The sequence below is a fragment of the Citrus clementina genome, unplaced genomic scaffold, assembly GCF_000493195.1.
Source record: "Citrus clementina cultivar Clemenules unplaced genomic scaffold, Citrus_clementina_v1.0 scaffold_3, whole genome shotgun sequence".
Lineage (NCBI taxonomy): Eukaryota > Viridiplantae > Streptophyta > Magnoliopsida > Sapindales > Rutaceae > Citrus > Citrus x clementina.
Genome location: NW_006262339.1, coordinates 48,817,570 through 48,844,959, shown reverse-complemented (window position 1 = coordinate 48,844,959; position 27,390 = coordinate 48,817,570). Strand labels below are relative to the sequence as shown.

General features: G+C 33.9%; 4 protein-coding genes across 9 annotated transcripts; 2 read left to right on the top strand and 2 right to left on the bottom strand.

Moving 5' to 3' along the window:
* Positions 1 to 5,233: 5,233 nt before the first annotated feature.
* LOC18047556 (probable E3 ubiquitin-protein ligase RHB1A) lies at positions 5,234 to 7,904 on the bottom strand. 2 transcript variants are annotated; one of them, XM_006444934.2, is made up of 5 exons: positions 7,746 to 7,903; positions 7,212 to 7,332; positions 6,306 to 6,672; positions 6,069 to 6,178; positions 5,234 to 5,681 (listed from the first exon to the last, which is right to left on the bottom strand). In XM_006444934.2, exons 2-5 carry the CDS (start codon positions 7,272 to 7,274, stop codon positions 5,652 to 5,654), a joined length of 570 nt encoding a protein of 189 aa, XP_006444997.1. In that variant the 5' UTR covers positions 7,275 to 7,332; positions 7,746 to 7,903; the 3' UTR covers positions 5,234 to 5,651. The 2 variants fall into 2 exon arrangements, with proteins under 2 accessions (XP_006444997.1, XP_024044240.1); XM_024188472.1 differs by lacking the exon at positions 5,234 to 5,681 and adding an exon at positions 5,759 to 5,926 and having other exon boundaries at positions 7,746 to 7,904.
* A 601-nt stretch (positions 7,905 to 8,505) lies between these two features.
* LOC112100132 (pentatricopeptide repeat-containing protein At2g46050, mitochondrial) lies at positions 8,506 to 10,615 on the top strand. The gene has a single exon (XM_024188470.1). It carries the CDS (start codon positions 8,541 to 8,543, stop codon positions 10,536 to 10,538), a length of 1,998 nt encoding a protein of 665 aa, XP_024044238.1. The 5' UTR covers positions 8,506 to 8,540; the 3' UTR covers positions 10,539 to 10,615.
* Positions 10,616 to 11,837: 1,222 nt separating this feature from the next.
* On the top strand, positions 11,838 to 14,565 carry LOC18047555 (calmodulin-binding receptor-like cytoplasmic kinase 2). Its single transcript, XM_024188471.1, has 6 exons — positions 11,838 to 12,284; positions 12,561 to 12,814; positions 12,911 to 13,079; positions 13,180 to 13,269; positions 13,394 to 13,695; positions 13,879 to 14,565. The coding sequence occupies exons 1-6, from the start codon at positions 12,029 to 12,031 to the stop codon at positions 14,140 to 14,142; spliced, it is 1,335 nt and encodes a 444-aa protein (XP_024044239.1). The 5' UTR covers positions 11,838 to 12,028; the 3' UTR covers positions 14,143 to 14,565.
* A 73-nt stretch (positions 14,566 to 14,638) lies between these two features.
* LOC18047554 lies at positions 14,639 to 23,287 on the bottom strand. 5 transcript variants are annotated; one of them, XM_024188465.1, is made up of 15 exons: positions 23,043 to 23,287; positions 22,775 to 22,833; positions 22,387 to 22,495; positions 21,840 to 21,949; positions 21,569 to 21,637; positions 20,686 to 20,792; positions 20,178 to 20,595; positions 18,987 to 19,507; positions 18,722 to 18,786; positions 18,367 to 18,446; positions 17,061 to 17,165; positions 16,571 to 16,710; positions 16,353 to 16,481; positions 15,714 to 15,866; positions 14,639 to 15,628 (listed from the first exon to the last, which is right to left on the bottom strand). In XM_024188465.1, the coding sequence occupies exons 1-15, from the start codon at positions 23,227 to 23,229 to the stop codon at positions 15,454 to 15,456; spliced, it is 2,427 nt and encodes an 808-aa protein (XP_024044233.1). In that variant the 5' UTR covers positions 23,230 to 23,287; the 3' UTR covers positions 14,639 to 15,453. The 5 variants fall into 5 exon arrangements, with proteins under 5 accessions (XP_024044233.1, XP_024044235.1, XP_006444991.1 ...); XM_024188467.1 differs by having other exon boundaries at positions 20,704 to 20,792; XM_006444928.2 differs by having other exon boundaries at positions 20,178 to 20,792.
* Between the last annotated feature and the right edge of the window lie 4,103 nt (positions 23,288 to 27,390).

Genomic DNA, 27,390 nt, shown 5'->3' with positions numbered 1-27,390 from the left:
AAAAAATAATGATACAATGAAAAATGATTGAATATTTTACCAGAGTTTCAGATCTTCTCGCGGTGTGTCTTTATTGAAACACTGCAAATGATTTTATCTGACGCCGAGTTGATACTGGCACTCTAAGTGAATTGCGTTTTGAGCTTGAAAGCAACTTCTTCATTGTACAATTTTAAGGAAGGGTTTGCGCTTTTGCGGCAGTTGCGGCTACCCCGTTCATTATGCACGTTGATTTTTAAGTGATTGTTTAATTGGAGCGATAATGTAGGCATTTCGGTTTTTTTTTTATTTTTTACAAATTTTTCTCTGTAACTGTTTTCTTTTTTACAATACTTCCTTGTCAATCAACGGTTTCTTTGTAGGGATTCGCAGCCACGTTGGAGACAATTCTAACGTGGAGACAACAAACGAGAACCGTCCGATGCTGCTTTCAATCGATGGTTTAGATTGTTTGGATAAATATGTCGGTGACTGGGTAAAAAAAAAATTAGCTATGGGCGTACACCATTAAATAAATTTACGTTTACATCCCCCTTATTCTCTTCCAAACAAAAACCCTCTTCTTCATTTTTTATGCTGCAACAATCTGTAATTTTTTTTTTTCATTTTTGTCCTCTCTTTATTAATTTTGACTATGGACGTTCGGCCCTATTACACTTACAATTATAAAAACTATTTCAATTACCATTATAGTTACAATTATAGTTATAATTGTGATGTTATTTTAACTATAATGGTAATTATCATTGTTATTTTAACTGGGGTGAATTTTAGATTTCCATCCTCTTAACTATTTTCATTCCCTCCTTTATTTTTTAAAACCTTAGATTATCCTTATATTTAGTCAAAAAAATAAGGGAAAATAGGAGTGGGTAATGATTTTTTTTTCTCTTCTTAACAAAAATGGAGGTTAAATTGAGATTTTCAAAAACAAGAGATGTGAATTGTGATTTAAATATAGTCAATTTAAAAGAGAAATAATTCGAAATTAACCCTTTACATAATCTTAACTCTACAACAATTGTTATGAATTGACACATGGTGCCAAGCATTCAGAATTGAAAGAGTGAGAGATTGAGGTTGAAACCAAAACTTGCACCCGAAGTCCCCAACATTCAAGCTCAAAACAGAGACCCGAACTTAAATTTACGGTGCATTTACTTTTTTAGAATTGGAATAGATAACTACTTAAATTTATGGTTGTCGGGCATCATTAACCAACTCGGTATCAATACAATACTGCAAGCGATTTGATTGCTTAGAATGTTGAATAAAAAAAATCAATTTTGATTTTCTACTAATCCGTGAGTAATATTCAACAATACTTAAAAGAATTTAAGGAAAATGAATATGATAACACATTAAAACAAAAAAACGTAGAGTTAGGATTGTGGTTTCTAATAATAAAGATTGACACTCCACGGCAATTGCACCTATCAATTCTAACACTATAAAAAATGAGCACACAATTTACATCAATTAAATTAGAAAATTAGGTTTAAGTAATATGGCTTGAGAGTTTATTTTCTATAGTTTTCTGTATTGGTTTGAGCTCATTATTTCTATGGCTTATACACCTAAAATTGATTAAATATTGTCATAAACACATATAGTCTCTTTGAATAGACTTTACATTCCTCTCTTAATAAAAAATAAGGGTTAATTATCCTTATGAGATACACGTTTTGACAAATTTTAAAAAAGTGACATATTTTTCAAGAATATTCGAGAGTCAGTGATAATTCATTACCTTTGCCATTAATTTTAATGAGAACAGGAACTTGATTACAAAATAACATTTTGCCCCTACAATTTATTTTAAATGACATTTCTACCCCTATGATAGTTACAAAATGATATTTTCATCCCTACAATTAGTTACAAAATGATGTTTTTATCCCTACTCACTTATTTTTTTTAAATAAAAAATTATAAGTCTAATCAACGGGCTTTTCCTTTTTTCAAATCATACAATTTTTTTAAAAAACTTTTATTGTTGTGTCAAACAAAATTTTCTTATTAAAGTTAATCGCAAAGTTTGACTTTGATTTAACAAAAAAAACTTGTTAATTACACTTAGATGTAATTTTTTTATATATATTTTTTCTATTTAAAAAATAAAAATAATTAATTAAGGGTAAAAACATATTTTGTAACTAATTGCAGGGATAGAAATATCATTTTGTGGCTTATTATAGGGGTAGAAATGTTATTTTATAATTAATTATTAGGGACAAAAATGTTATTTTATAATTACGTTACTGTTCTCGCCTGAGTATTTTTAAAAATACATCACCTTTTTAAAATTTATCAAATCATATGCAGTCAGGGTAACTACCCTTAAAAATAAAGTAGAGGTAAATACATCTCGCACTAATTTGTAGGTGAAATAACTATCCCTTCAATATTTGTAAAGGTAAAAATCTAAGTTATGTCACAATAGAGTATAGACCTTGATTTAAATAGCACAATAGAAGTCTCGTATAAATATGAGTAGACTTCTAATTGAATAATACAATACCAGTGATTCAAAAAAAAAAACAAAGAATAAAATTTCCAAACTCAAAGACCCCGTTTGTGAAGATTACAAAAACTCATTAAAAAAAAAAAACAAAAACCAAGAATATGCAGCAAACAACGACATTAAAAAGGGTTTAAAATAAAAAAAACTGTACAAAACATATTTTATCAACACAATACTTAGCATATGGTTGTGTATGATTTTCTCAGGCAAAACAGCAGCTACACCACCAACAATTCAAAGGGTTCGATAAAAAGCCAGCATGCCGTATCAAAACTTCGTCCCTTGCACTTTGGAGTGATCCGTGGCAACAATAACATAATGAAAACACTGCATCCTTCAAAATAATTAGAACCTAAATCAAAATGGATCTGTCAACACCATCTGTGTTGATCTTCCATGGAACAAAACTGGCATGCATCTGCAATCTACTAAACCAGCAAGCATTCATTTCAAATAGCAAAGAAACTCCCATCTTTAAGTAGACTTGCTACTAATTAAAGGTATGATCAAATATCATTTCCTGAGAAAATAAAGATTAAAAAACTTTCATTAGTTCATAAGAACATGCTGTGCACAACACACCAACAGAAACCTACATATTCAATTGAATCCTCAAAAATACACATCTAATTAGCTCAAAAGTTATTACATTTGAAAGTACATGTATCTCAGTAATTCAATAATTCTCTTCCTTCTAAAAATTCTAACTTCTCAGATGAAAGATTACTGTAAAATGATGCAGAATGTGCATGATTTTATGGAGAAAAGAGAAACGGAAGGAACAGGCTCTTAATTATAAGGCAATTAAACAAGAGAATTGAAAAAAAAAACACCTAGTTATTGCACATACAAGTAATTGCAAGAAGCAAACCTGATCAAATATGGGGCAGGATTCACTTCTTTCATTCCACTCCAAAATGCAAGATAGGTGGAAATGATGTTCACATTTTGTGATAAGTTTCGGATTCTCTGTATCATACTCTGCAAGCGGAAGAACCCATAATTTTAAGCATTAATTATGAGCTGCTCGACTTCACTGTCTATTCCTTGACTTCACTGCCCATTCACCTGCAAATTGGCATAGAGTAGATAATAGAATTAAAGAACATAAAAAACTAAATAAACCACACCTTCAAGACAAATGGGACAAGTGTCCTCCTCTTCTGATGCTGCTAACACATTTAATTGTGAAACTTCAGACTTCCTTGGTGAAGCAATCAAAGAACTAGCTTGAGTTTTGCAGTCTGCATCCTCAAAATCTTCACACGTAGCTAATGTTTTATTTAAAATTTTGACAAAAATCTTGAGTTATTAACTTAAATTAATTAAGGTGTATAAGAATTGGGAATAAATTGGCATGTTACTTGATAGCTACTATGTTGGACTTGGTTCGGCCTGCCAGTGGCGTGCTTCGATATTAAACCAAAGGGTGGAACTTTTAACACGCAGCGTGTGAAAATGGAGTTTTTTTTTACGCGCTACTAAAATCCTTATAACATCCATTTTGATTTTTTTTTTTCCTGAAATATCTCATTTTATAAAATAAAAATTAAAATATTAAAAAAAATCATCTTCTCATCAATAACACAACCAAAAATAGATATTATCTATTTCTTTAAGTTTTTATTTATAAAATATATACAGATTCTAAAATCTTAAAAAAATTTATTCTCATTATATCATTGCTATCTCCATAACTCTAAGCTCTTATAATTTTGTCAAAAAAAAAATTTTCAATTAAAATTTAAAATACAGAAATATAGTGAAATGGGGTGATGTAAAAAATTTGTTAAGAGAATAAATTATTTAAGCATTGATTGAATTTTCATTTAAAATAAGAAATGAATTAAGCTATCTTTGATCATTTTTATAATTTCAATAAAAAATGGTTTTCTGAGTAATTTTGAAGGGTGTCAAAAGTCCTAGTCGAAGCCAAATTTTTGACACCAACGACAGTGGACTTGCGTTCAGTAATTGAGTGATTGTCGAACAGCATTAACGAACTCGGTACCAATTTCACTGAATTTCAATCTAAACAGTAATGTAAGTGATTTGATTACTTAGAGTATACCCTGTACGTAAGAAAAGAATCTACTGGGCAATAGATTGAATAAAAAAAAAAAATCAATTTTTATTTTCTACTAATCCGTGAATAATATTCAACTATACCTAAAAGAATTTAAGGGAAATGAATGTGATAACACATTAAAAAAAAAAAAAAAAGAATTAGCATTGTGGTTTCTAATTATAGAGATTTATTATTGACGCTCCACAGCAATTATACCTATCAATTCTAAGATTATCAATTATGAGCACACAATTTACATCAATTAAATTATAAAATTAGGTTTCTGTAATTGGCTATGAGAGTTTATTTTCTTTGGTTTTCTATATTAGTTTGGGCTCATAATTTCTATGGCTTGTGTACCCGAAATTTATTAAATATTGTCATAAACACATAGACAACAAATAGTCTCTTCGAGCCTCTTCGAAAGAGACTTTGCGTATCATAATACAACTCTAAGCTATGTTATAATACAACTTGATCTAGGTAGTTCAGTAAATGTCTTATGTAAATATGAGTAGACTTTTATTTGGATAATATAATATTAGTGATTCAAAAAAAAAAAAAAATTTCCAAACTCAAAAGACCCCGTTTGTGAAGATTACAAAAACTCATTAAAAAAAAAAAAAAAACAAAAGCCACGATTATGCAGCAAACAACGTCATTAAAAAGGGTTCAAAATACAAAAACTGTACAAGACATATTTTATCAACACAATACAAGGCAAAACTATGTTTTCAAATTTTCATACTTAGCATATGGTTGTGTATGATTTTCTCAGGCAAAACAGCAGCTACACCACCAACAATTCAAAGGGTTCGATAAAAAGCCAGCATGCTGTATCAAAACTTCGTCCCTTGCACTTTGGAGTGATCCATGGCAACAATAACATATCGAAACACTGCATCCTTCAAAATAATTAGAACCTAAATCAAAATGGATCTGTCAACACCATCTGTTTATCTTCCGTGGAACAAAACTGACATGCATCTGCAATCTACTAAACCAGCAAGCATTCATTTCAGATAGCAAAGAAACTCCCATCTTTAAGTAGACTTGCTACTAATTAAAGGTATGATCAAATATCATTTCCTGAGAAAATAAAGATTAACAAACTTTCATTAGTTCATGAGAACATGCTGTGCACAACATACCAACACAAACCTACAAATTCAATTGAATCCTCAAAAATTAAAAGCTCAGGTTCAAGCAATCTACAAGCATCAACAATACACATCTAATTAGCTCAAAAGTTATTACATTTGAAAGTACATGTATCTCAGTAATTCAATCATTTTCTTCTTTCCAAAAATTCTAACTTCTCAGATTAAAGATTCCTGTAAAATGATGCAGAATGTGTATTATTTTACGGAGTAAAGAGAAAACGAATGAACCAGGCTCTTAAATATATGGCAATTAAACAATAGAATTGAAAAAACACCTAGATATTGCACATACAAGTAATTGCAAGAGGCAAACCTGATCACATATGGGGCAGGATTCACTTCTTTCATTCCACTCCAAAATGCAAGATAGGTGGAAATGATGTTCACATTTTGTGATAAGTTTTGGATTCTCTGTATCATACTCTGCAGGCGGAAGAACCCATAATTTTAAGCATTAATTATCAGCTGCTGGACTTTACTGCCATTCACCAGCAAATTGTCATTGAGTAGATAATAGAATTAAAGCACGTGAAACACTAGTAAACCACACCTTCAAGGCAAATGGGACAAGTGTCCTCCTCTTCGGATGCTGCAAATACATTCAATTGCGAAACTTCAGACTTCCTTGGTGAAGCAATCAAAGAACTAGCTTGAGTTTTGCAGTCTGCATCCTCAACAACTTCACACGTAGCTAATGTTTCAAAACTACCACCACTGACAGTTTCTCCAACGGATTCTGAGTCTGTTGAGGGTGGGCAACCAAAAACAACATCGTATGGCAAAGGTAAGGGTGGGGCCCGGAAAGTGTCAGGTGTAGATGCTTCCAGATGGAAATCAACCAGGAGTCCTCTTGTGAATGTAGAGGCTGTGCCATTGTGAGATGTTAACGACTCCCGCTCTTCCAGAGCTGGTGGACACTGCCAAAAAAAGCATTCTATAAAGATTATTTTTCTTAAAAAAAAAAAAATCACCCAGGCCTGTTTAGACAATATTAAACTATTAACATATTTCCATCTAGCTAACATCACTTGTCGCAAAGGCCGGCATGTCCAACAGGGCAGAAAAGGGGGTAAAGTTTGTATGCCTTGATACATAACTTCCAGCAGTGTTTTCCGACTGGCCAGATCATAAATCTTTCCAATTAAGCCCTTGATATCAAGAAAACAAAACACCAACCCAAATTTTTCACATGAACTCATTACATAAGGCACAATTGACTACTTGTCACTCAGTCAAATCTCTCATTCTGCTTTGGACCAAACCTCATATATCCAATCACAACCATTCAAAAAAGAAAAAAAGAAAAAAAAAATTCTTAGGTGAGGCAGATAGCCTTCCCCTGATCCCATATCAAATCCAAGCCAGACAGCACAACACAACTCAACTAAGCAACATAGCTTGTTACAACTCAAACAGAATGAAACAAGAGCATAATAAGAATGATGATGTTACTAACATAGTAGTAAACAGGCGTTCCATGCAGATGAGGTTTCCTGGAAGAACAACAACAGCCTCCCATTCCCTGCACTTTATTCTGTTATCCACCCAACACAAAGCAGCAGTTGGTGCATTATTTCCTGTTATTTGACATCAAGGGGCAAAAAAAAAAAAAAAAAAAATCATTCTTTGCCAAACATGAACAAAGCAAAGTCACTCAATTTATACCCTAGACATGCTAAACTTTACGCGTACTGATCGAGAACATGAGTGGGAACAATTCAAACAGCAAAATTAATGGAATCCACAGCTAAACCATAAATAATAAACAAAAATTAAAATTAAAATAAAAAAACAACAAAACAGAATTCATCATATAGTCCAGCAACGCCAAAACAAGAGCGAGAGAACCACAATTCATGCAACAATAAAAATAAACCCTAGGCTCTAATCAGACAAAATTGGAGAGACTATGACGTGAAATTAATTAATAAGTAAATAATTAATCTAGAGAGATTCCATTGAAGATACGATAAGCTGAAAAAAGCTTCACCTCTTGGGGAACACAGAGAGAGAAGAAGAAGAAGACAGTCGGCGAAAAGAAGGAATACAAAAGAGAAAAGAGGTGGTTTCAGTTTCAGTACTTTTTTTTTCTTTTTATTTTAAATTCTTTTGTTGTTGTTATATGCTTTCTTGTTCCCACACCCTCTCTCTATTCTCACGGCTCCACAATCTTTGATTATTATTATTAAGCGACTCATTGAATCCCTAATGCTTAATTAATAATAAGTTTACACATTAACATTCTTTTACTTTATTTATTTATCAACTATTTGAAAAAAAAAACACTCACAAAATAAAAAAGTTAAAAAATAAAGCCTATTTTTTATTTTTTTATTTTTTTTTATTTCAAAGTCACTTATTTAGGTAAGATTAATCCATATAATAAATTTATTAATGTTTGAAACTTAAATTTAATAATGATGTTAAGAAGGAAAAAAAAAACCAAAAATATTGCAATGATTCTTATGAAATTTTGGAAATTTTATTCTTCAAAAGAGTACAAAAAGAAAGAATAAACAATTCATAATGATTGAACTTTAAGTATCTTATCCTTTAATGATGCTGTGGTGGTTATAAAATGGCCATAAATTAAGCAGGAGAGATATTATTATTACTTCTTATTGAGATTTGATCATTACCGAAGTTCCATCCGAATATCAATTACACTGGTAAAAGTCCACTAGAAAAGTATCAGGCCCTCTTACTACCTGATATTTTTCTTGCTTTTACTCCAACTGCGTCGTCGCTTCATATTTTCAACGGCCTTTTCTAATTTCCAATCTTTATGCTCTCAAGATGCCCCGCTCCTCCAATCTTCACCGTCCATTTCAAACGACCGTTATCGTACCTAACACCAGCCCTCTATCAAAATCAAACCACCACAATTACAAATGCCCAAAAACACGACCGTTCGGTCCTTTCAAGTCAACTCAGAAACTCGGGAACAATTCACGAGTCAACTCATTCGGCCCATTCTTTTTACTCTCAGGCCCTCAAAGTTTCAGCCAAATTTGGTTTCCTTCAACAAGGAAAACAATTACACTCGCACATAATGAAGTTGGGATTATGTAATAAACTGTCTTTGCAAAACCAAGTGTTGCATGTTTATGTGAAATGCAAAGCGTTTGATGATATGGAGAAACTGTTTGATGAAATGCGGGTGAGAAATATTGTGACTTGGAATACGTTGATAAGTGGTATTATTAACTGCGGTGGTAACGTTACGCCTTATTTCAGGAGAATGTTATTAGACAATGTAAGATTAGACCACATAACGTTTAATAGTTTGCTCCGCGCGTGTGTTCAGGCAGATGATATTGAGGTGGGCAGGCGATTGCATAGTTTTATATTGAAAGTTGGGTTTGGTTTAAATTGTTTTGTAAGTAGTGCCCTTGTTGATTTGTATGGGAAGTGTGGTTTTGTTGAAGATGCAAGGAGGGTTTTTGATGAAGTTTTGTGCAGAGATTTGGTGTTGTGGAATGTGATGGTGTCTTGCTATGCCTTGAATTGTTTGGGAGACGGTGCTATTGCGGTGTTTAACTTGATGCGTTTGGAAGGTATGAAGGGTGATTATTTCACATTTTCTAGTTTAGTGAATTCATGCGGAACTTTGGGATCTTCTAAATTGGGGAGGCAGATTCATGGCCTTGTAATTAAACAGTCTTTTGATTTAGATGTTTTAGTGGCTACTTCACTCGTAGATATGTATGCGAAGAATGGGAATATAGATGATGCTTGCAGGGTTTTTGATGGGATGACTGCTAAAAATGTTGTTTCCTGGAATACAATGGTCGTAGGTTTTGGGCAGAATGGAGATGGAAGGGAGGCTGTTAAACTTCTTAGAGATATGCTTCAAGGAAGCTTTTGTCCAGATGAAGTGACTCTGGCTAGCATTCTTAGCTCATGTGGGAGTTTATCCATCAGTTGTGAAACCAGGCAAGTTCATGCCTACGCGATTAAAAATGGGGTTCAAGCTTTTCTATCAATTGAAAATGCTTTGATAAATGCATACTCCAAGTGTGGCAGCATTGCTGGTGCTTTACAGTGTTTTGGTTCTGTCAAAGAGCCTGACCTTGTAACATGGACTTCAATAATTGGTGCGTATGCATTTCATGGCCTTTCAAAAGAAAGTATTGAGGTGTTTGAGAAGATGTTGTCTCACGCTGTAAGGCCAGACAGTATTGCCTTTCTTGAGGTTCTTTCTGCCTGTAGCCATGGGGGGCTAGTTAGTGAGGGGCTTCGGTACTTTAATTTGATGATCAGTGACTACCATATTTTACCAGATTCAGAGCACTATACTTGTCTTACTGACCTTCTTGGTCGAGTGGGTCTTCTGGTTGAGGCTTATGATTTACTGGCATTAATGCCAATTGAACCTAGATCGGATACTCTCGGAGCTTTCATTGGTGCATGTAAAGTTCATGGAAGCATAGGATTAGCAAAATGGGCTGCAGAAAAGCTGCTTGAGTTGGAGCCTAGCAAGCCAGTGAATTACGCTCTTGTGTCTAACGTGTATGCTTCTGAAAGATGTTGGTTTGATGTTGCTAGATTACGCAAAATGATGAGGGACAATTGTGATCATAAAGTTCCCGGTTGTAGCTGGATAGAAATTGCTGGTGAAATTCACACATTTGTATCAAGTGACAGATCCCACCCTCAAGCAGTACACATGTATGCTATGCTATGTACAGTGTTTGGTCTTATGGAGGAGAATAACGTTTCTGGTCACTGCAATGTGCTTGACAAAGAAATGGATGAATGTACACTCTGGCTTCCTGGCTGACCTAGTGCTTTCTCTTTGAAGCTGCAATAATTTCTCATTCATTTTATAACGTTCCAAGCTAATAAAATACCATAACACCTACCCGGAAGTACGATCCGTACATCATTTTCTTAATTTATTGCCTTTGTTCTGACTCCGTGTCAGCACACAACCAATGACAAGCCCCTTTGACCATCATGAACCGTCATTATCATCGGCTTAAATTAATCTATCCTGAAACAGATCCTGATTGGAAGGATTCCCTTCAAGTCCTAGCAAAAAATCCTCGCTAACTGCAGGATCTTGTCTCCAATTGTAACATTATGAATTGTTTTGAACCCTTGACAATCTCCATTCCAACTAAAACCACATTTGAATTGACTTCTAATCAAAGGGTGAATTATTTCCTCACTCCTCCTCTTCCCGGGGGACGTGGAATAAGTTTCATTTCCCTTTGTTGTTTAGTGAGTAATATACATATTATAAAATTATATATTACCTCGTGACTCCGGAAATTTGATCAGTCTCTCTCCGTTCATCAAATCATCACCAATTGATTTATTTGATAAAGCCTTCCCATTTCCGCTACCAAGTTGCTGTTTTGAAGTAGTAATTTGCAAGGACTCTGATCGTTCTTGCTCAACCAACCGTTACATATTTTCATCTCATTTTTCTGGTGGAAACTCACAGCGATTTGGCAAGAAAAGTATGTGAAACTTAAAACTTCTATTCCAATGGAAAACTGGCACGTGTTGATTCCATCTAATCTTACCGCTGCTGTTTTTACCTTGCAAAGTAACTGTTGCTCCCTCCTTATATGGCTAGTCGTTTTCTTGTTTGGTCTGCGAGGGCCAGTTAGCTGGCTAAAAGTCAGTTGCAGACTCTACGGGTTGACATTGATGCTACGTAATATAACTAATTAATTTTTGTATGAAATGAATAATTAAATTTAATATAAATATCACTTATAAAATATTTTAAAAAATAAATAAATATATATTATAGCATTATTTATTTAATGTATGGTTGATATAGTATCTCTAATATATTTTAAAATTTTTTATATTTGAATTTCGATTTATTAAATTTATATAACTTGGTCCAATAAGATTATTCAAGACTAGTGCCAATAATTAAATTTGTACTTAATTCTTGCCCAAAATTCTTTATTTTTATTTTTTTTCATTTTGATTGACAACGTTAGAATATAAAAATATTTAAGAACGGTGCCAATAATTAAGTGCAACAAATAAAATATATATATTTGATAAAAGTTTCTTCTAAATCTTTTGCTATTAGTCAAAACATTATTTTTTTTCCCAAAAAAAAAAACAAAAAGTGGCGCATGTTTGTCAGAACCGCGTTTGAAAAATCAAAGTCTCCACTAATAACAGCTTACAGCCTCTCCCTCTCACTCAACCACCCGCCAATCCATTTCTGCATCACCAACCCCAGAGCCACTAGTCTGTCTTTCTTTTTCCTCGATGAAAAAGTCATAGCGAGACTAACAAATGAAGAAAAGCCAAAATCCTCTCTACGAAGGACGGAGCCCTAGCACCGGCGTGCGGTCAACGCCGGACCGGTTCTTCTACTCTCCAGGCTCTCATTACTCGGAGGCCTCTACCGTCCGCAACCGCAAGACTAGCAAGAACTCTCTAGCAATGGCCGCCAAAGCCGTCGCCGGACTCTTTGTTGCCTGCTTCACTCCCCCCGAAACCAATAGCTCGAAGGATTTTGTCAACTCTAATGAATTCAAACCTTCTCCAGGTATGATACCTTCGAGATCCAGCTCTAGTAGTTTCTTTCATTATTTAATCAGTTGATCTTGGCTTGCCATTTATATATGCAACACGTGACATGTTTGTTTGGTACTTGGTAGTTTGTACAGGCATAGGCATTGATTGCTTTTTAATTAATTGCCTACATTTCATGGATATTTTTTTATTTAAATGATTTTCTTTATGATCTGTAATATTGAAATGTATTAGCTGGTCGAGTTAATTAGAATATAACAAGATATATGATTGATTGGTTAATTTTCAGTAATATCGGATGGTTCAAGATCAAGAGTTAGCACTGAAAGAAGGCGAAGTTCAAGTCAGGGTCTGTATGTGAGTTCAAACAATTCAACACGAGGAGGAGATCAGTCTGGCAACGTGCAGATCACCATGGAGGAAATCTACAGGGCAACTACGAACTTCTCCCCTTCTTTCAAGATTGGACAAGGAGGATTTGGAACTGTCTATAAGGGCAGACTCAAAGATGGAACCATTGTTGCTATTAAACGTGCTAAGAAGGTTTAATAAAATTATACTTTCCTGGCCTTCAGGGCTGAATTGAGATTTTGTCTGTGATATGGGGTTTCGGTTTCACTTAGTTGTCTTTCTTTGCAGAGTGTATATGATAAGCATTCGGGTGCAGAGTTTCAAAGTGAGATTCGAACGCTGGCACAGGTGGAACATTTGAATTTGGTCAAGTTCCATGGGTATTTAGAGTTTGAAGATGAAAGAATTGTTATTGTGGAGTATGTTCCAAATGGAACTCTCAGGGAACACTTGGATTGTGAGTTTTTTCTCTCTGTCTCCGCTCTTTTGTACGTTTGTGTGAGGATACCTGCTGGATATGTATGCTCTTACCTGAAATATGAGAAGCACAATTGCAGGTCTGCAGGGCAACATTCTTGACCTTGCTGGAAGGCTAGATATTGCCATCGATGTGGCCCATGCCATCACCTATCTTCATATGTATACAGGTATGTTTTAGCTGTAGTGCTGGACTCATTTTAGTTCTATCAAGATATTGATGTTTCTTATATCCCCTGAAACTAAGAGACTCTGGTGATGATCCAAATTGGTCCTATTTGGCTTTCCCTGTAGACCATCCAATCATTCATAGAGACATAAAGTCCTCCAACATTCTCCTCACTGAAAACTTTCGAGCCAAGGTAGCGGACTTTGGTTTTGCTAGATTAGCAGCTGATACTGAGTCAGGTGCCACCCATGTATCAACCCAAGTTAAAGGAACTGCTGGCTACTTGGATCCGGAATACCTGAAAACCTATCAACTTACTGAGAAGAGCGATGTTTATTCATTTGGTGTGTTACTGGTTGAACTCGTCACTGGAAGGCGCCCAATTGAACCAAAAAGGGAACTCAAAGAGCGAATAACTGTAAAATGGGTGTGTTTCTTCAACCCCCATCCCCCTGCAAAATTCTTTTTTTGTTACTACATTTTCAACTTTTCGATCTTTTAGTCCAATTACAAAACCCATTTAAGTTAGAACATGAAGTCTTATTGAATTCATAGCGCAATATTGTGTGCAAAGATGGTTATAGTCTCTATTGTGATTTGCTGAGTGCAGGCAATGAAGAAATTTTCTGATGGAGATGCCATTTCAATCTTGGACCCAAGGGTAGAAAACACTGCAGCTAATAACTTGGCTCTTGAAAAGATACTTGAACTAGCCTTGCAATGCTTGGCTCCACGCAGACAAAATCGGCCAAGCATGAGAAGATGTGCAGAGATCCTGTGGAGTGTACGTAAGGATTACAGAGAGCTAGCAGCTTCAGATGTCCTTTTACAACCCTCTTATTCCAAAAGGAGCAATTCGACAAGAGAACAATAACAGCTTCAATTGGCCAAATGACATCCAAGGTGCAAGGTGACATTTTGATGGAGTTAAGCTTGCATCTACTTTTGCAAATGCATTGAGATCAAGAAAGATGTAGCCATTTAAGTGTCCTCTAGAGCCAATCAAAGCAAAATTCGAGAAGAAACTTTATTGAAAGGAGGCCAATAATTTTCGAAAAACTGGTGTGAAGGTAGTACTAATAAGCAGTCCATTTGCTGCGCACGTATGGAGAAGCATCTGTTCATGAGGTTTTGCTTGTACAGTAATAAGCTCATTTTTGCAGTGGGAAGTTAGTCGCTTCCTAACTATTGTAGTCTTGTTTGATTATTGATTCCTATTGATTTGCTTAGGCAATTTGTTAATAGTTTATACGCTCATTTGTATTTTATCTACTAATAGGTATCATTTATATGAAATAGCCAAGGAAAAGTGGTTTGGTTATGAATTCCACTTTACATAATTACCCTTCGCACCATGGCAATGGCATAACTTTTTCTCAAGATTTGAGAGGAAATAATTTGCGCGACCCTTGGGAAAAAAAAAAAAAAAAGCACATAAAAAAGTTCATGCACGAAAAAAAGAAATTATGAATCTTTATCGTCTCTTCGATCTTTAAGGACCATTCTTCCTCTGAGTCCTGTTCAAAATTTTTTTCACAGGAAAGCTGCTTTCTCCATACATTCAAATCTTTCAACAATCTTTCACCTCAGAGCAATGAGCAACCAGAAACGTCGTGGATTTTGATTCGGTCCCTCAAGCTTTATGGAGAATATTCAATGTTCTATAGCTGTTGAAAGACAGATTGATTCCTTTCGATTAATTTTTCATTACCGCACAATCTCTTTCCAAAAAGCTATGCATGACCATTTACTCTCCCTCCCTAAAGCTGACATCACATCAAAAACCGAAACAACAGGGCAATCTGTACTGTTTCCATGAAACAGCACCATGGATGTTGTAAATACAAAATACCCATTCAACATTAATGAAAGACCACATCTTTGTCCTTGTGTCCTGCTCTGCCACTAACCACTAGTTAGCGTCCTTTCTATATTGCCTCTGTTCTTTCTCCTACCAAGGTTACTAGGTTACTAGGTACTTGTATATGTATATTCACAGAGGGGGAACCTGAAGCATGGGGAGAAGAATCCACTACAAACTACTTCTGTTGAGGAGTATAAAATGTCTTCCTTCACCATTCTGTTCTACATCAAATGTTGCAATAATAAGACCCTTTATTGGTCTAGCTAGGCAGGAGAATTTGTTCTGCATGCCCAGAAAAAAAGAATTGCCTTTTTGTTGGAGCTAGATCGTCAAAACCTCCGGTCTTTCCCTCCCCTCAGAATCACCTCTCGGCATTGAATCCTGCCGAGTTAGCTCATAGGTTCCATCTAGGGGTCTTTGATTCTCACTATTTAAGCTAGAAACTTTTGAACAAAGGAAGAAGAATGAAGATGTATATATGCTCACATGCCAAATACTGCAAAACCATTTAACATAACAAACATCAGTGAAATAGACATAGAAAGAGATGGAGGGAGAAGAAACTAACAAACTCATAATACCTGTGCCAAATCCAGTAACTTTGACTAGTTTCCAATTTCCAGCTTATTGCTGCCATTGCTAATGCAGCGAAACCCACTAGTACAAAACCCCAGCGAAATCGTCGCAGAATTGTCTTCATGAAATTCCGAAGCCATTCCATAATAGTTTGCTGTCTACCATTGTGAAATAAAGTGAAATCAAATTCATTCAGCATATACTCATGCAACATGCAAGCAGGTATGATACTAATGAAGTGGAAAGCTTGTATCTCTTATCCTTTTGTATCTTGCATACCGAACTGCTAATTTACAGTAGAAATTATTAGGCCCAATCTCCAGTATATCCCAATAGATGAATTGTAGAAGCTTATGTTAGATCATTAGCTCAAATTTCAGTGCCCAATCACTAAAGCAGACACATTGCCTCAACAAGTCAATGATTGCCATTAACAAATGAATTTTAAGAAAGGAATTATATTTGCAAAATTTCAACTTCGATTGTAATATACTAAAAGCATCAAACATATTTATACTAATACCTACATGTATTCTTTTACTTCTAACTGCACTGTGAGCAAAGTAATGTAAATAAAAATTCATGATGTGAACAACAACCCCCCCCCCCCCCCCTCTCCAAAGAGAAAAAAAAAGGGAGGTTACCTGTCTACCATGTTCATACAAAAACCGAATCGTAAGGAAAATGATCTAAACTTAGTGGAGAGCTCCACCAGCAATCCAATAAGAAGACCCGCTGCTCCAATTGATATTACAAGAATAATATTGGAAGACCTGCAGAATAGCTTAAACATGGTTAGATGCCATAATGCCAAAAAACGAACATTATACAAAATTGAATTCTATCCACTGTTTCTGGATACCTGGTTGCCTTAGTTATGGCCATCATGGCTGTAAGGATGGCTACAACTGTGTGAATTGTCCTTTTCAATGCTTCATCAATTGTAGTTAGGTATATGAAAGTGCTCACCACGGCCATGAAAGAGAGCCAGAAGTCCATGAACTGAAACATTTTCCGGTTGCCTAATTAATAGTATCTCAATCTAATGACCCTAACAGCAAACACTCTTAAAAGAGAGAGGTTACTCGTGGAAAACAAGGGAATACAGAATTACATCATGCTACATAATTGGCCAACTCTCAACAGTCTTTCAATTGGCTGCCTTATTCTTCATGTCGTTGGTGCTTTCACGACAAGAGATGTATAAATTTCAACATGTACTCAATCCATGATGTTTGTTTGAGTTAATAGAAGTACTTATGAGTTAATCATATGCTGAGAGCTATAAAAGACCAAAGGTTTCAAATAAAACAAAAATAAAATAAGACATTCTTAAGAGGAACAAGTCATACCTGTAAGACATTAAAGGATAATGCGCACCAGGTGCCAACATCACATGCATGATATAATCCACTAGAGATACCACTTGCCGTGAAGAGTACCCATTCTGCAAACGCCTGCATAGAGAAAATTACTGTCCTTTTGTTGATGGGAAAATTAAATGATCAGTCAAAAAGGTATATTTTATACTGATTTGGTATGTCATACAAATGTTCCGTGTCCACGCTCTTAAAAGGTTAGTATAAATATGATCAATATTCCCCGATATTAATGACAATATCACTGACCTTTGTGGGATTTATAATATAAAACTAACCCCTCTAGGAAATATTTAACATTTATGGTGCATTTACTTTCCGGATTGGGGAATCAAAATTTGAAATCGAAATCATTGACGGCGTTTACTTCGCAAAATGGAGGTAGGAGCCGGAATCATAATCATGGGACCCACCCAAATTTGAAATGAGGAATGAGAAATTGATTCCCAAGGGTGATTGACCATTTTGCTTCCCCCACAAAATAAAAAATGCCCATTTTGTCCTCAGTTAAAAAAAATATTATAATTAATTAATATATTTATTCTAATTATTTATATATTTTGAATAATTTATTATTATTAATGATAAAAATAACAATAATTAATTAATATATTCTGAATTATTATTACTATTATTGTTATTATTATTATTAATGTAAAAATAAAAATAATTAATTAACAAATTAATGTTTGTTGTTGTTCTTATTATTAATGATAAAAATTATTATAATTAATTAATATATTAATGTCAATTATTATTATTAATGATTAAAAAATTTACAATTAATTAATATAGTAATATATTATTAACAATAATTATTAATAATAATAAATTTTGAGTAAATAATCACAATAATTAAACTAAAAAATAATAATTATGACAATAGCTTATTAAGGACTTTAGTAATTTGTTACAATCTAACTCATTCCGATTTCGATTCCAAGATAATGTAAACACATTAATGGCAATCTCGCTCATTACGATTCCAATTCCTACAATTCAAGTAAATAACTTATTCTGATTTTCATTCCCCATTCCGATTCCAGCCCATTCTGATTTCAGTTTAGTAAACGCACCATTAATGACAAAGGCACCACAGACCCAACTACTAAAGAGGTTGGGTGTAGGGTTAACAGATGTGATCATCATAACTTTTAGGATGATCAATGACACTGTCATCTTAGGAAGGATTTATGATGTTTACCTCAAAAATCTTTTGATCCAAGAAGTTTCATAATACTGTGAATCCATTTCAAGAAAAGCAGGCGTAAAGCTTTACCTTCTGTCGAAGGGCCTGATAGGCAGGAAGTAGAGCTGCAGCATTTGAAGCAATGAGAGCAACGGATTGCTGCACATGTCCTGCATGAATTTTCAAGTTGGTGGATAAGGTAGAAAAACATTTATTACCATAATGCTAGGTCCTAATGTTCACTTCAGATCCAAGTAATTGTCTTCATAAACAATAGACCACTTGAGTAGGAAAAGTTCATTGACACATACTTCCTAGTTCCTACATGCATATGTGTGGGTGTACATTCATGCATGCATAACTATTTTATTTTATATACAGAAGAAAAAAGTATGTGGACTGCAGGCAAAAATGTCTCTAAATTTGGCTTCACCATAATATTTACCTCGATGTGATACAAGTTCAACACTGCAGTCAAAGCCTCCATGGTCTCTATCACAGGCACAGAAGCTGAAAAACAGAAAGACCACACCATTAAAAGGGTCAAGGAAGGAAAACAAAACTGCAGTTCAAATTTCCATATGTGGGCATCCAAGTTTCGCCCACAATGGCTCTAGGTACTGTTGTAAAACAAAAATAAAGAGGATAAGATCTAGGAAGTATAATAAAGTTAAAAAAGTTAAACTAAGGGGAAAACTGAAAATAAAAACCTGTATAATGTCAATCCACTAGCATCGAAAGCATTTCTGCATTGCCCGTGTGACGAGCATCTTTTTGGGCATCTTTCAAGCGAAACAGACATGACCGTCTCACTTTTGGAGGTATTTACATGCCTTATACCAAAACCCCAAGTTCCTTCTCTAACGTATAAGATATAGAAATCAACCTTTTCTTCACTTGAATTATACAACTTAAAGAACATAGACCCAACACTGTTATTTGTCCTGTTTGCATAGTAATAGTCCCAGCTCTGAAGAGATGGCAATCCTCCAGATTTAGCATATATTTCATGTTTTATCTTTGTATCTGATGTCAGTTGGATATGGATACTTCCTCCAGCTGCACCCCGAGGAATGTCCAAAAGAAAATAAGTCCAAGTATTATCTTGTCCTTCATCGTAAGAGGAGTTGCTTAAAAGGGGTTCAAGAGGAAAAGCAGCGGAATCTGAGGGTACTTTTTCACTGACTGGTATATAATAGGACTCAAACAGGGTCTCTTTCCTGATAACTGTCTGCAGAGAACCATTCTCACTAAGTATTGCTGTGGGGTAAGTTTCTAGTAACAGGAATCATATAAAAAATCCGTTACATAATTCAACAGGTGAAATGAATGTTACAACAAAAACTTGCATGCAAAATATTCATCTAATATGCAGAAGCCTCTTCCTCAATCATTATTTTTCTGCATTATAAGCCAAAGCATACTTTAAATCCAAACATCCAAAATGTGCATTCCATAATCACCCAGCTAAAGCAATCAGGATAGGATCATGGGGAACAAGGCATTCACAAACCCTGTGGATCAATTTGATGAAGCAAGGATGTAATAGTTCTTTCATCATAAGCTTAAAATCTTAATCTGTCACCATTTGAAAGTATATATTATATGATATCTTGTTACCTTAAGCTTCACCTATAGTTCCATGTCACCATTAAAAAGCAAGTTACCAATTTATTCATCAAAAACTTTCAATTTTATTGCATTTCCTGTTTAAGAATGCATGCACGATTCAATCCAGAGAATTTTTAAGTTTATAGATAATCCTGAATTTGCTTGTCAAATAAACAATTGATAAATATTAAGACAACAGTTATAATGTGGAAACCAAATGGCACGGCAAAATACTAAGAAGAAAAACATTTAAAACAGCGTTTTTAGGGATGCAGGGGACACAGTCTCACCTGAAGTATATATCTTTCCCACTTACAATTTAATCCGGCCTTCCCCATGGGACATTCAAGTACTTGCCATTCCAAGGAATAGCAAACCTGTATGCCAGCATTCCGAGTCTCTCCAAGTTCTTTTGAAAGATTAACAGGTATAATAGTAATATACCATCGACCAACCTTAGGTGAGTCAACAATCAGAGGGCCATTGGATATGTCACCTGAATAATCATGCAGAATTTCTGAAGGCATTGCACCATGACGAGCAAAACACACTATGTTAGCTCCACCGGCATTTAGAGTATTATTTGATTGTGTCATGCTAAATGTGACATTCATAGCCATAATGATTAATTGTTCTGCTATTCCCAACACATCCAAGAAGAAGACTTTAATTTCGCCGTTTCCATGGCAAGGTGAGTCAAAAGAATTTCTGCAAAAAATCCCATTTTCAGTGGTCTTGTTGTTCAGCTTACTATCAGGAAACTGTTCAGTAAGATTGTAACTGTCAGATCGAACACACGATAGAGGGTCAACTGACTGATTGCAGTACTGGCCCCACATTGTTGAGGTTGTACATCCTTCCACGCTAATGTTGGCGGTAAAGGAGTACGATGGGCCTCGAATAATCTGCAGTACCAGAGAATTAGATGCAAGCTCATTTCTCAAAATATTTGCAACATTGACGCATTGGTGACATCAATATATCAAAAAGCGCTTTAATAAAAGTTAAACGGAAAGATTTCAGGAAATAAAACCGGTAACACTTAAGTTTTGTACACGTAATGACAGTCATAATCTTACGTAAATGACTGACATTGTATGTTAGAGAGGCATGTACGGCATGCTGATTTTCTGGATAGGAATCTTAAAGCCAGAATTGGAGGACTTTTGGAATATGTAGCCACTCTAAAGTTGCAGATTCCTGTCATAACTGTTTTGACTTCAATTGGTGCCAACAAAGAAAAACCTTTAGTTTTCTCAACAGTTTGAATAAAAAAACATATATTAGCTAGGAATCAATATTTGCTCCTTTTTTTTAAACTTTCTGATTAAAGTTCCTATTTTTGGAAGGAAAAAGCATATAACTGCTGTTCGTTTGAAATTATATTTTTTTCTTCTGTGCCCTAGAATAAACAACTACATACTATCAAGAGAAAGGAAAAAGAAAAGGCCTCAAGCACTCTATCAGCTGTCGTCATAATGATATTGTTTCTAACCAAAGATTGCTGCATTAATGTTGTGTTTCTCAGAGAACTTGCAAGTATTTCACAGTTGCAATCATCAATAATATAAAGATAGAGATATTAAGTAAATAAGTGAATAATCAGAAGACGCAATAGAATTACTACTATATCCTGAAACTGAATAATGAAGAATCTAATACTAATGCTTATGAGCTATACCATCTTTGATTGTGTCCTTATTGCTCCGACGCCATTGAAAAATCCAAGATACCAAGCTCCTGGAGATATCTGAACAAAGCCTCATAAGTTAAAAGCTGACAACAGTTTCTAAGCGACAATGAATTTTGTAAACAATATGTATGTGGCAGCATCAAAGCTCCCAGGAAAGAATAAGGAAAATAGGGGGAATATGAGGACAGAATGAAAACTTGTTGAGGAAAGGCACGAAGCAAGACCTTTTGGCTTTTTGCATACAAGTAAAGATATAGACCTGCTCATTTGTCAACTTCACTGATATATTTTTCTGCATCGGATAGCACTGCTCCTCATTCTGAATATCCTCTAATTCATTTGAAGATCCATTTGAGAAAGAACCTAACACTGCAATAAAGAAAATTTTCCATAGTAAAATTTTGAATCACTAGTATATCAGATTTATAACACAAAGAATGAACCTAAGAGAACAAAAACAGGCAGAATTTGGGCCTAATCAAAGCATGTTACATTACAGTCAGAAAATAGTGCTGCTAAGAATAACTAAGCAACCAGAATCTTACATGGTTACTAATGCCAAAAACTATATAGACACATGAGGAACAAAACCCAGGCCCAAAAAGAAACTGAAAGCCCTGACATTCATCCTTCAGCTACCTAAGAGATTGATCAACATCTTTTCACATATGCATTCAAATGTCGAAGAGCTACAGAATATAAATCCGTAAATAGAGTGGAATAATACAGGGAACATGTTAAAACTACAATATAGAAGAGATGAAAGGAGCCTACAACCCAGGGGATCCAAGTTTAGAACATCACACCTAAACCTTTTACAAAAGCATTTGTGACTTGAGGCAGAGGGAGACTGCCATCTCTCAAGCAAATCAAGGGCAGAGCACTTTCCGGAACTTTTGCTATGCTTCTGGCATCCTGTTAAGGGTTTGAACTATAAGCAGACCGGAAAAAATAAATAAATAAATTACAATAGAATTGAAGAAGTAATGTCATGGAATTGCCTTCATGATTGCACACAAATTTTGTAGCAGAACTTTAATATCTCTTCAAGTCATGATTGTAGGAAAAATAAACTTTAAAAGAATCTTACAATTAGCCAAACATGGCTATACAAAAATATAGCACGTTAAGTCATTAGAGATCAGCAACATTTTGTATTGTAAAAAATCTCCCAAATTAAATAAGCACGCTTACGAGGTCAACGTCTGACTCCAACACTATCGACAATGAAGAGAACCACGGTGGCAAATCAACTGGAGCAAGAAACAACGTCATAACAAGTGAAATATCAGAATTGATAATTAAAAATGTAGAAAATAAAATAATTTATTCCGCCAACACATGCTGAAGACAGAAGGGGGAAGCAGCCACTTGATCACGAGCAATTTGCTCAAACATGCGTATTATTCTTGTAAATAAAATTAATTTAAAAAAGAAAAATTGATAAATCTTGATCCCTTACCTCTGAAATAACGCGAATCAAATGGCCTTAGCCGAGTTTCGGGATATCTAAAACTCGAGATAGAGAAAGTGCCGTAGGCATCCACTTCACCGAGTGAATAAGAGCGGACAAAGAAACATGATAAGAAAACACAGTAACTGAGAATAATCAGATTAAACCGATAGCATGGAATCAAATTCTCTACCATTTCTTTTCTTTTTTTCTGAGTTGATTCTTTGTAACAAACGAGATTTTAAGTAAAGTGAATATTGTTAAAAAGCATTGTTTAATTTTATTACGTTTTACTATTTTATAGAGTGTTCGGTTGACTCGTGTCAGTCAAGATAGCTGTCGAAGATGATGCAACTGCATTATAATCACGCGCCAAGGGAGGGGAACGTTTAGCACTCGCTTGAACCGGCTTAAAATGGAGGGCGCGTGTTTGCACTTATTTTTCCCAACGGTGTGAATTAAAGTAATAAGAGACTTTTCTGCGCAAACCAATCTTAGGTGCGTTTTTTATATGAAATCACGATAAATCTGAATTAATCTAAATTTAAATATATTTAAATATTTAAATTTAAATAATATATATTAAGTTATTTTTTTAATTTAAAAAATTAAAAAAATATATTTTTATATTTATATTTTTTTTAAATTTAAATGTTAAATAAATAATATATTAAATACTATAATATTTTAACATTTATAAGTAAAACTAATGATGAGATTATTACGTGGGTAAATGTTCATGAGTGAGTTTTGAAATAGACATGAAAAATAAATTACAAAATAGAGATATTTTTTATATTAGCAAATAATTAACTTAATTTAAATTTCTCCATTAAGTAAAAAGTAAAAAAAATAACTTATTTTATTAAGTCAGAATTATCTAAAAAATCTCATTAAATTATAAAAACAAATACATGTAATTAACTTAATTAATTAAGTTAAATATCTTAAGTCATTAAGTTAAAAAGTAAACGACACTTTAGTATTTTTTCTTTTTAGAGAATAATCTTATGTATTTTTGTGACTAAGAAAAAGGGGAATAAATTACTTATAATCTTCATATCTGTTTGGTATAAAAATTGCCTAATATCAGGAAAGATCCGATGGAAGCTTCGGGTTCATTATATAACTATTTTGATAATTAGACGGCCCTGAAGATACTCACGATGTACAGACAAATATGAGTTTTAAGATGATTCAAGTTACGTTCTATTTTCAAGCTTCTTCAAAAACATAAATCCTTCATTCACTCACTTAATATTATTAGAAAGTTTAGATAATAGATGTGTCGTGTGGATTTTTTTTATTGATAATTTTTCTTTTTTTAGGTTAACTACCCTTTATATTTTTCTAGTTTGTACCATGAGGAATACATAATTTATTTGTTCAGAGCCTAAGCACAAGAATTAAATGGAAATTTACTTGTCACGTAGGTAACACCATGTTTTAATCTAAGTCATTAAAATATGTCTTGTCAGATTTTATACAACATTGTTTGTATAAAATACATTGTGAATGCAGTATTACACTTTATCAAAAGGTATTATTATTTGTTACGTGTTGAATGTCCTTTTGATTCAAAAAAAGAGTCCTTTTTAAAAGAATCTTTTGAAAAATACTAAAACGAAGAATAAAATTGACATCTGTAAAAACCATGGGCCAGCTACCTTGCCTACGTGGTAAGCAATGACTTTATTTTGTAATTGTCTGGATTTGACCGTTAGATTAGAAGTACCACAATCCAACGGATGTAATTGCACAGGGGTACTCGCTTATCCGGTTACCTGACAACAGAAATCTCAGTCTCATCTGCGAAAGCACATCGCGCGCACCCACCACCACTGAGAACGACGGACCACGCGGCGTTGTCCGGCAATCCACTCTCCAGAACAGTATGCTGCGAATATTGATAGCTTAGGGTACCGTTGATAGCATGAATCATAAGCATGCAACGGTAACATTGTTAAAGAAATATTGGCCATCTGATTATGCATCGGTATCAACACGGTTATGGTAGATCAAATCAATTATATAATAGATTTGTTGGTCGAAATTGAGAAAAGAAAGTTTGATGTTGCGCTTTCGTGCTAAATTTGGAAAGAATTACGTCACAAAGAGGTGCAAAATAATTTGCCCCGCAGTTGTTCGACAGATTGCCGGGAAGAATTTGAACTGCGTCATGGTTGTTGATTTCCACTGCTTTAGTTTCTGGAAAAACTCAGCAAATTGTTTCTAAACAAATAGTTTTTCATTCAATTCTCAGTCTTCGAAGACTATTACAGAATAAATTACAACATTTGTAGTACATGAATTGTAAGGAGAATATTGTTTATTAGCTGTCGTTTGTTTTTTAACTTAATGACTTAAAAGTGACTTAATTTAATTAATTAAATTAATTAGAGGTGTTTGTTTTTATAATTTAATAGAATTTTTTAAATAATTTTAACTTAATAAAATAAGCTAATTTTTTTGGCTTTTTACTTAATGGAGACATCTGAATTAAGTCAATTACTTTTTAATGTAAAAAATATTCTTGCTAAATAATTTATGTTTCATGTCTATCTCAAAATTTACCTATAGATACTTACCCCATATAATAATCTCATCATTATTTTTTTAGCCGACAAGGAATCCCTCCTCACTTTGATATCAACTCCTCAAGCATTAAATATCAAAATTACATGCGACAACTTCAAGATAAAATATAAATCAACTGTTTCAAGCATCTTATTAATTTTTTCTTTCTTATATTATATATGATAAAATTTGAAATTTATAGTATTTTATATATTAAAATTCCAAAATCATTATGTATTTACTTGAATATAATTTTACTTATAAATGTTAAAATATTGTGGTATTTACTACATTATTATTTGACATTCAAATTTAATATGGATACAAATGTAAAAATATATATTTTTAGTTTTTAAGTTGAAAAAAATAAACAACTTAATAATTATTTTTCGAGATTCAGATATTTAGATCTATTCAGAATTCATACTAATTCAGGTCTATTCAGATTTCAGATAAAAAAACAAACGTCACCTTAGTCTAATACGTTAAACATTTATATAACAACATATTTGAAGGAAATAATTAATTTCCACTTGAATGGCCTCAGTGTATCTAATCTTGAGCTATTAGATTTGCCGGCTTAAACAATCGCACATTATGGTGACATCTTCGGATTGTCAAATCTAGGGTTTTCCAGTGGCTCTAGTTAATGCCCCTAAAATTTTTATCATTAAATTATTGTAATTATTTTTTATCATAAAATTATTTTCCCCCCAACCAACTTATCTCAATAAATTACCTCTCTCTCTCTCTCTCTCTCTCTCTATATATATATATATATATTATGAGTTTATAACATTTTCTTTGAGCCATTATTTGTTTCCAACAGTTTGCAGTAGTCACACAATTGCTGCATCAATTATCCTTCTAGTTATTACCAAAGATTAACCTTGATAGTTCTATTTGTTCTCGCAATTGTTTTTGTTTTTTCCAGAGTTCACCTGCTAATTACCAACTATGTTGGTGAAAGAAACCTATAAAGTAGTTGCTTGTCTTGTGGCTTCGTAGGATTCCAGCAATTGGATATCCAACCAACAGTACTGTAGCCAATGGACAAACATGGCGTAATTTGCCCAAGAGGCAAAATAGTTGCAGCACAACAACAAATATTGTTCAACGAACAAGAAGATGAATTATTATTATTTTATGATAACAAGAAGATGAATTATACTACAGGGTCAGCTACCTTGTCCTTGTGGTAACCGTACCCTGTTTTGTGATGAAGTCAATGATAAATTCATGACGAGGGTGAAAAGGTCAAAAGCCGAGAAATTATCCATGGTTAAACATACAAAGTAAAAAATTAATTATTAGGCTTTCATGAACAATTTTTATATTTAAATGAAGAATATCTCCTCAAAAAATATGGAGTGGCTGTTGCTTGTCGGAAGTAGTTGGAACTGAAAATATACAGAAAGTACCAGTATCGAATGTGCCCAATCTAATTAAATTCCGATATGAACCAATCACAAGTAACGACTACCAGAATAAAATCTTCGTTAACAAAAGATTAAAAAACAAAAAAAAAAAAAAATTGGAGACAAGAAGGAAGGTTGAATATAAAAAGCCCATGTCTGTCCAAGCGCAAGCGTTATCATTAATTACGAGTGGTCGGATTGCATCGGTTACAAAAACTACTAGCCCATAAAAAGGGGACTTTGTCTTTTGTTTTTTTTTTTTTTTTTTTTGGGGGTTAAGAATTGAAAACTCTTGGGTCTGGATTTTGAAGAGAAAATTTGGCGGTCTTCTCATCAACCTGGCTATTTATTTTCTCCTTCGT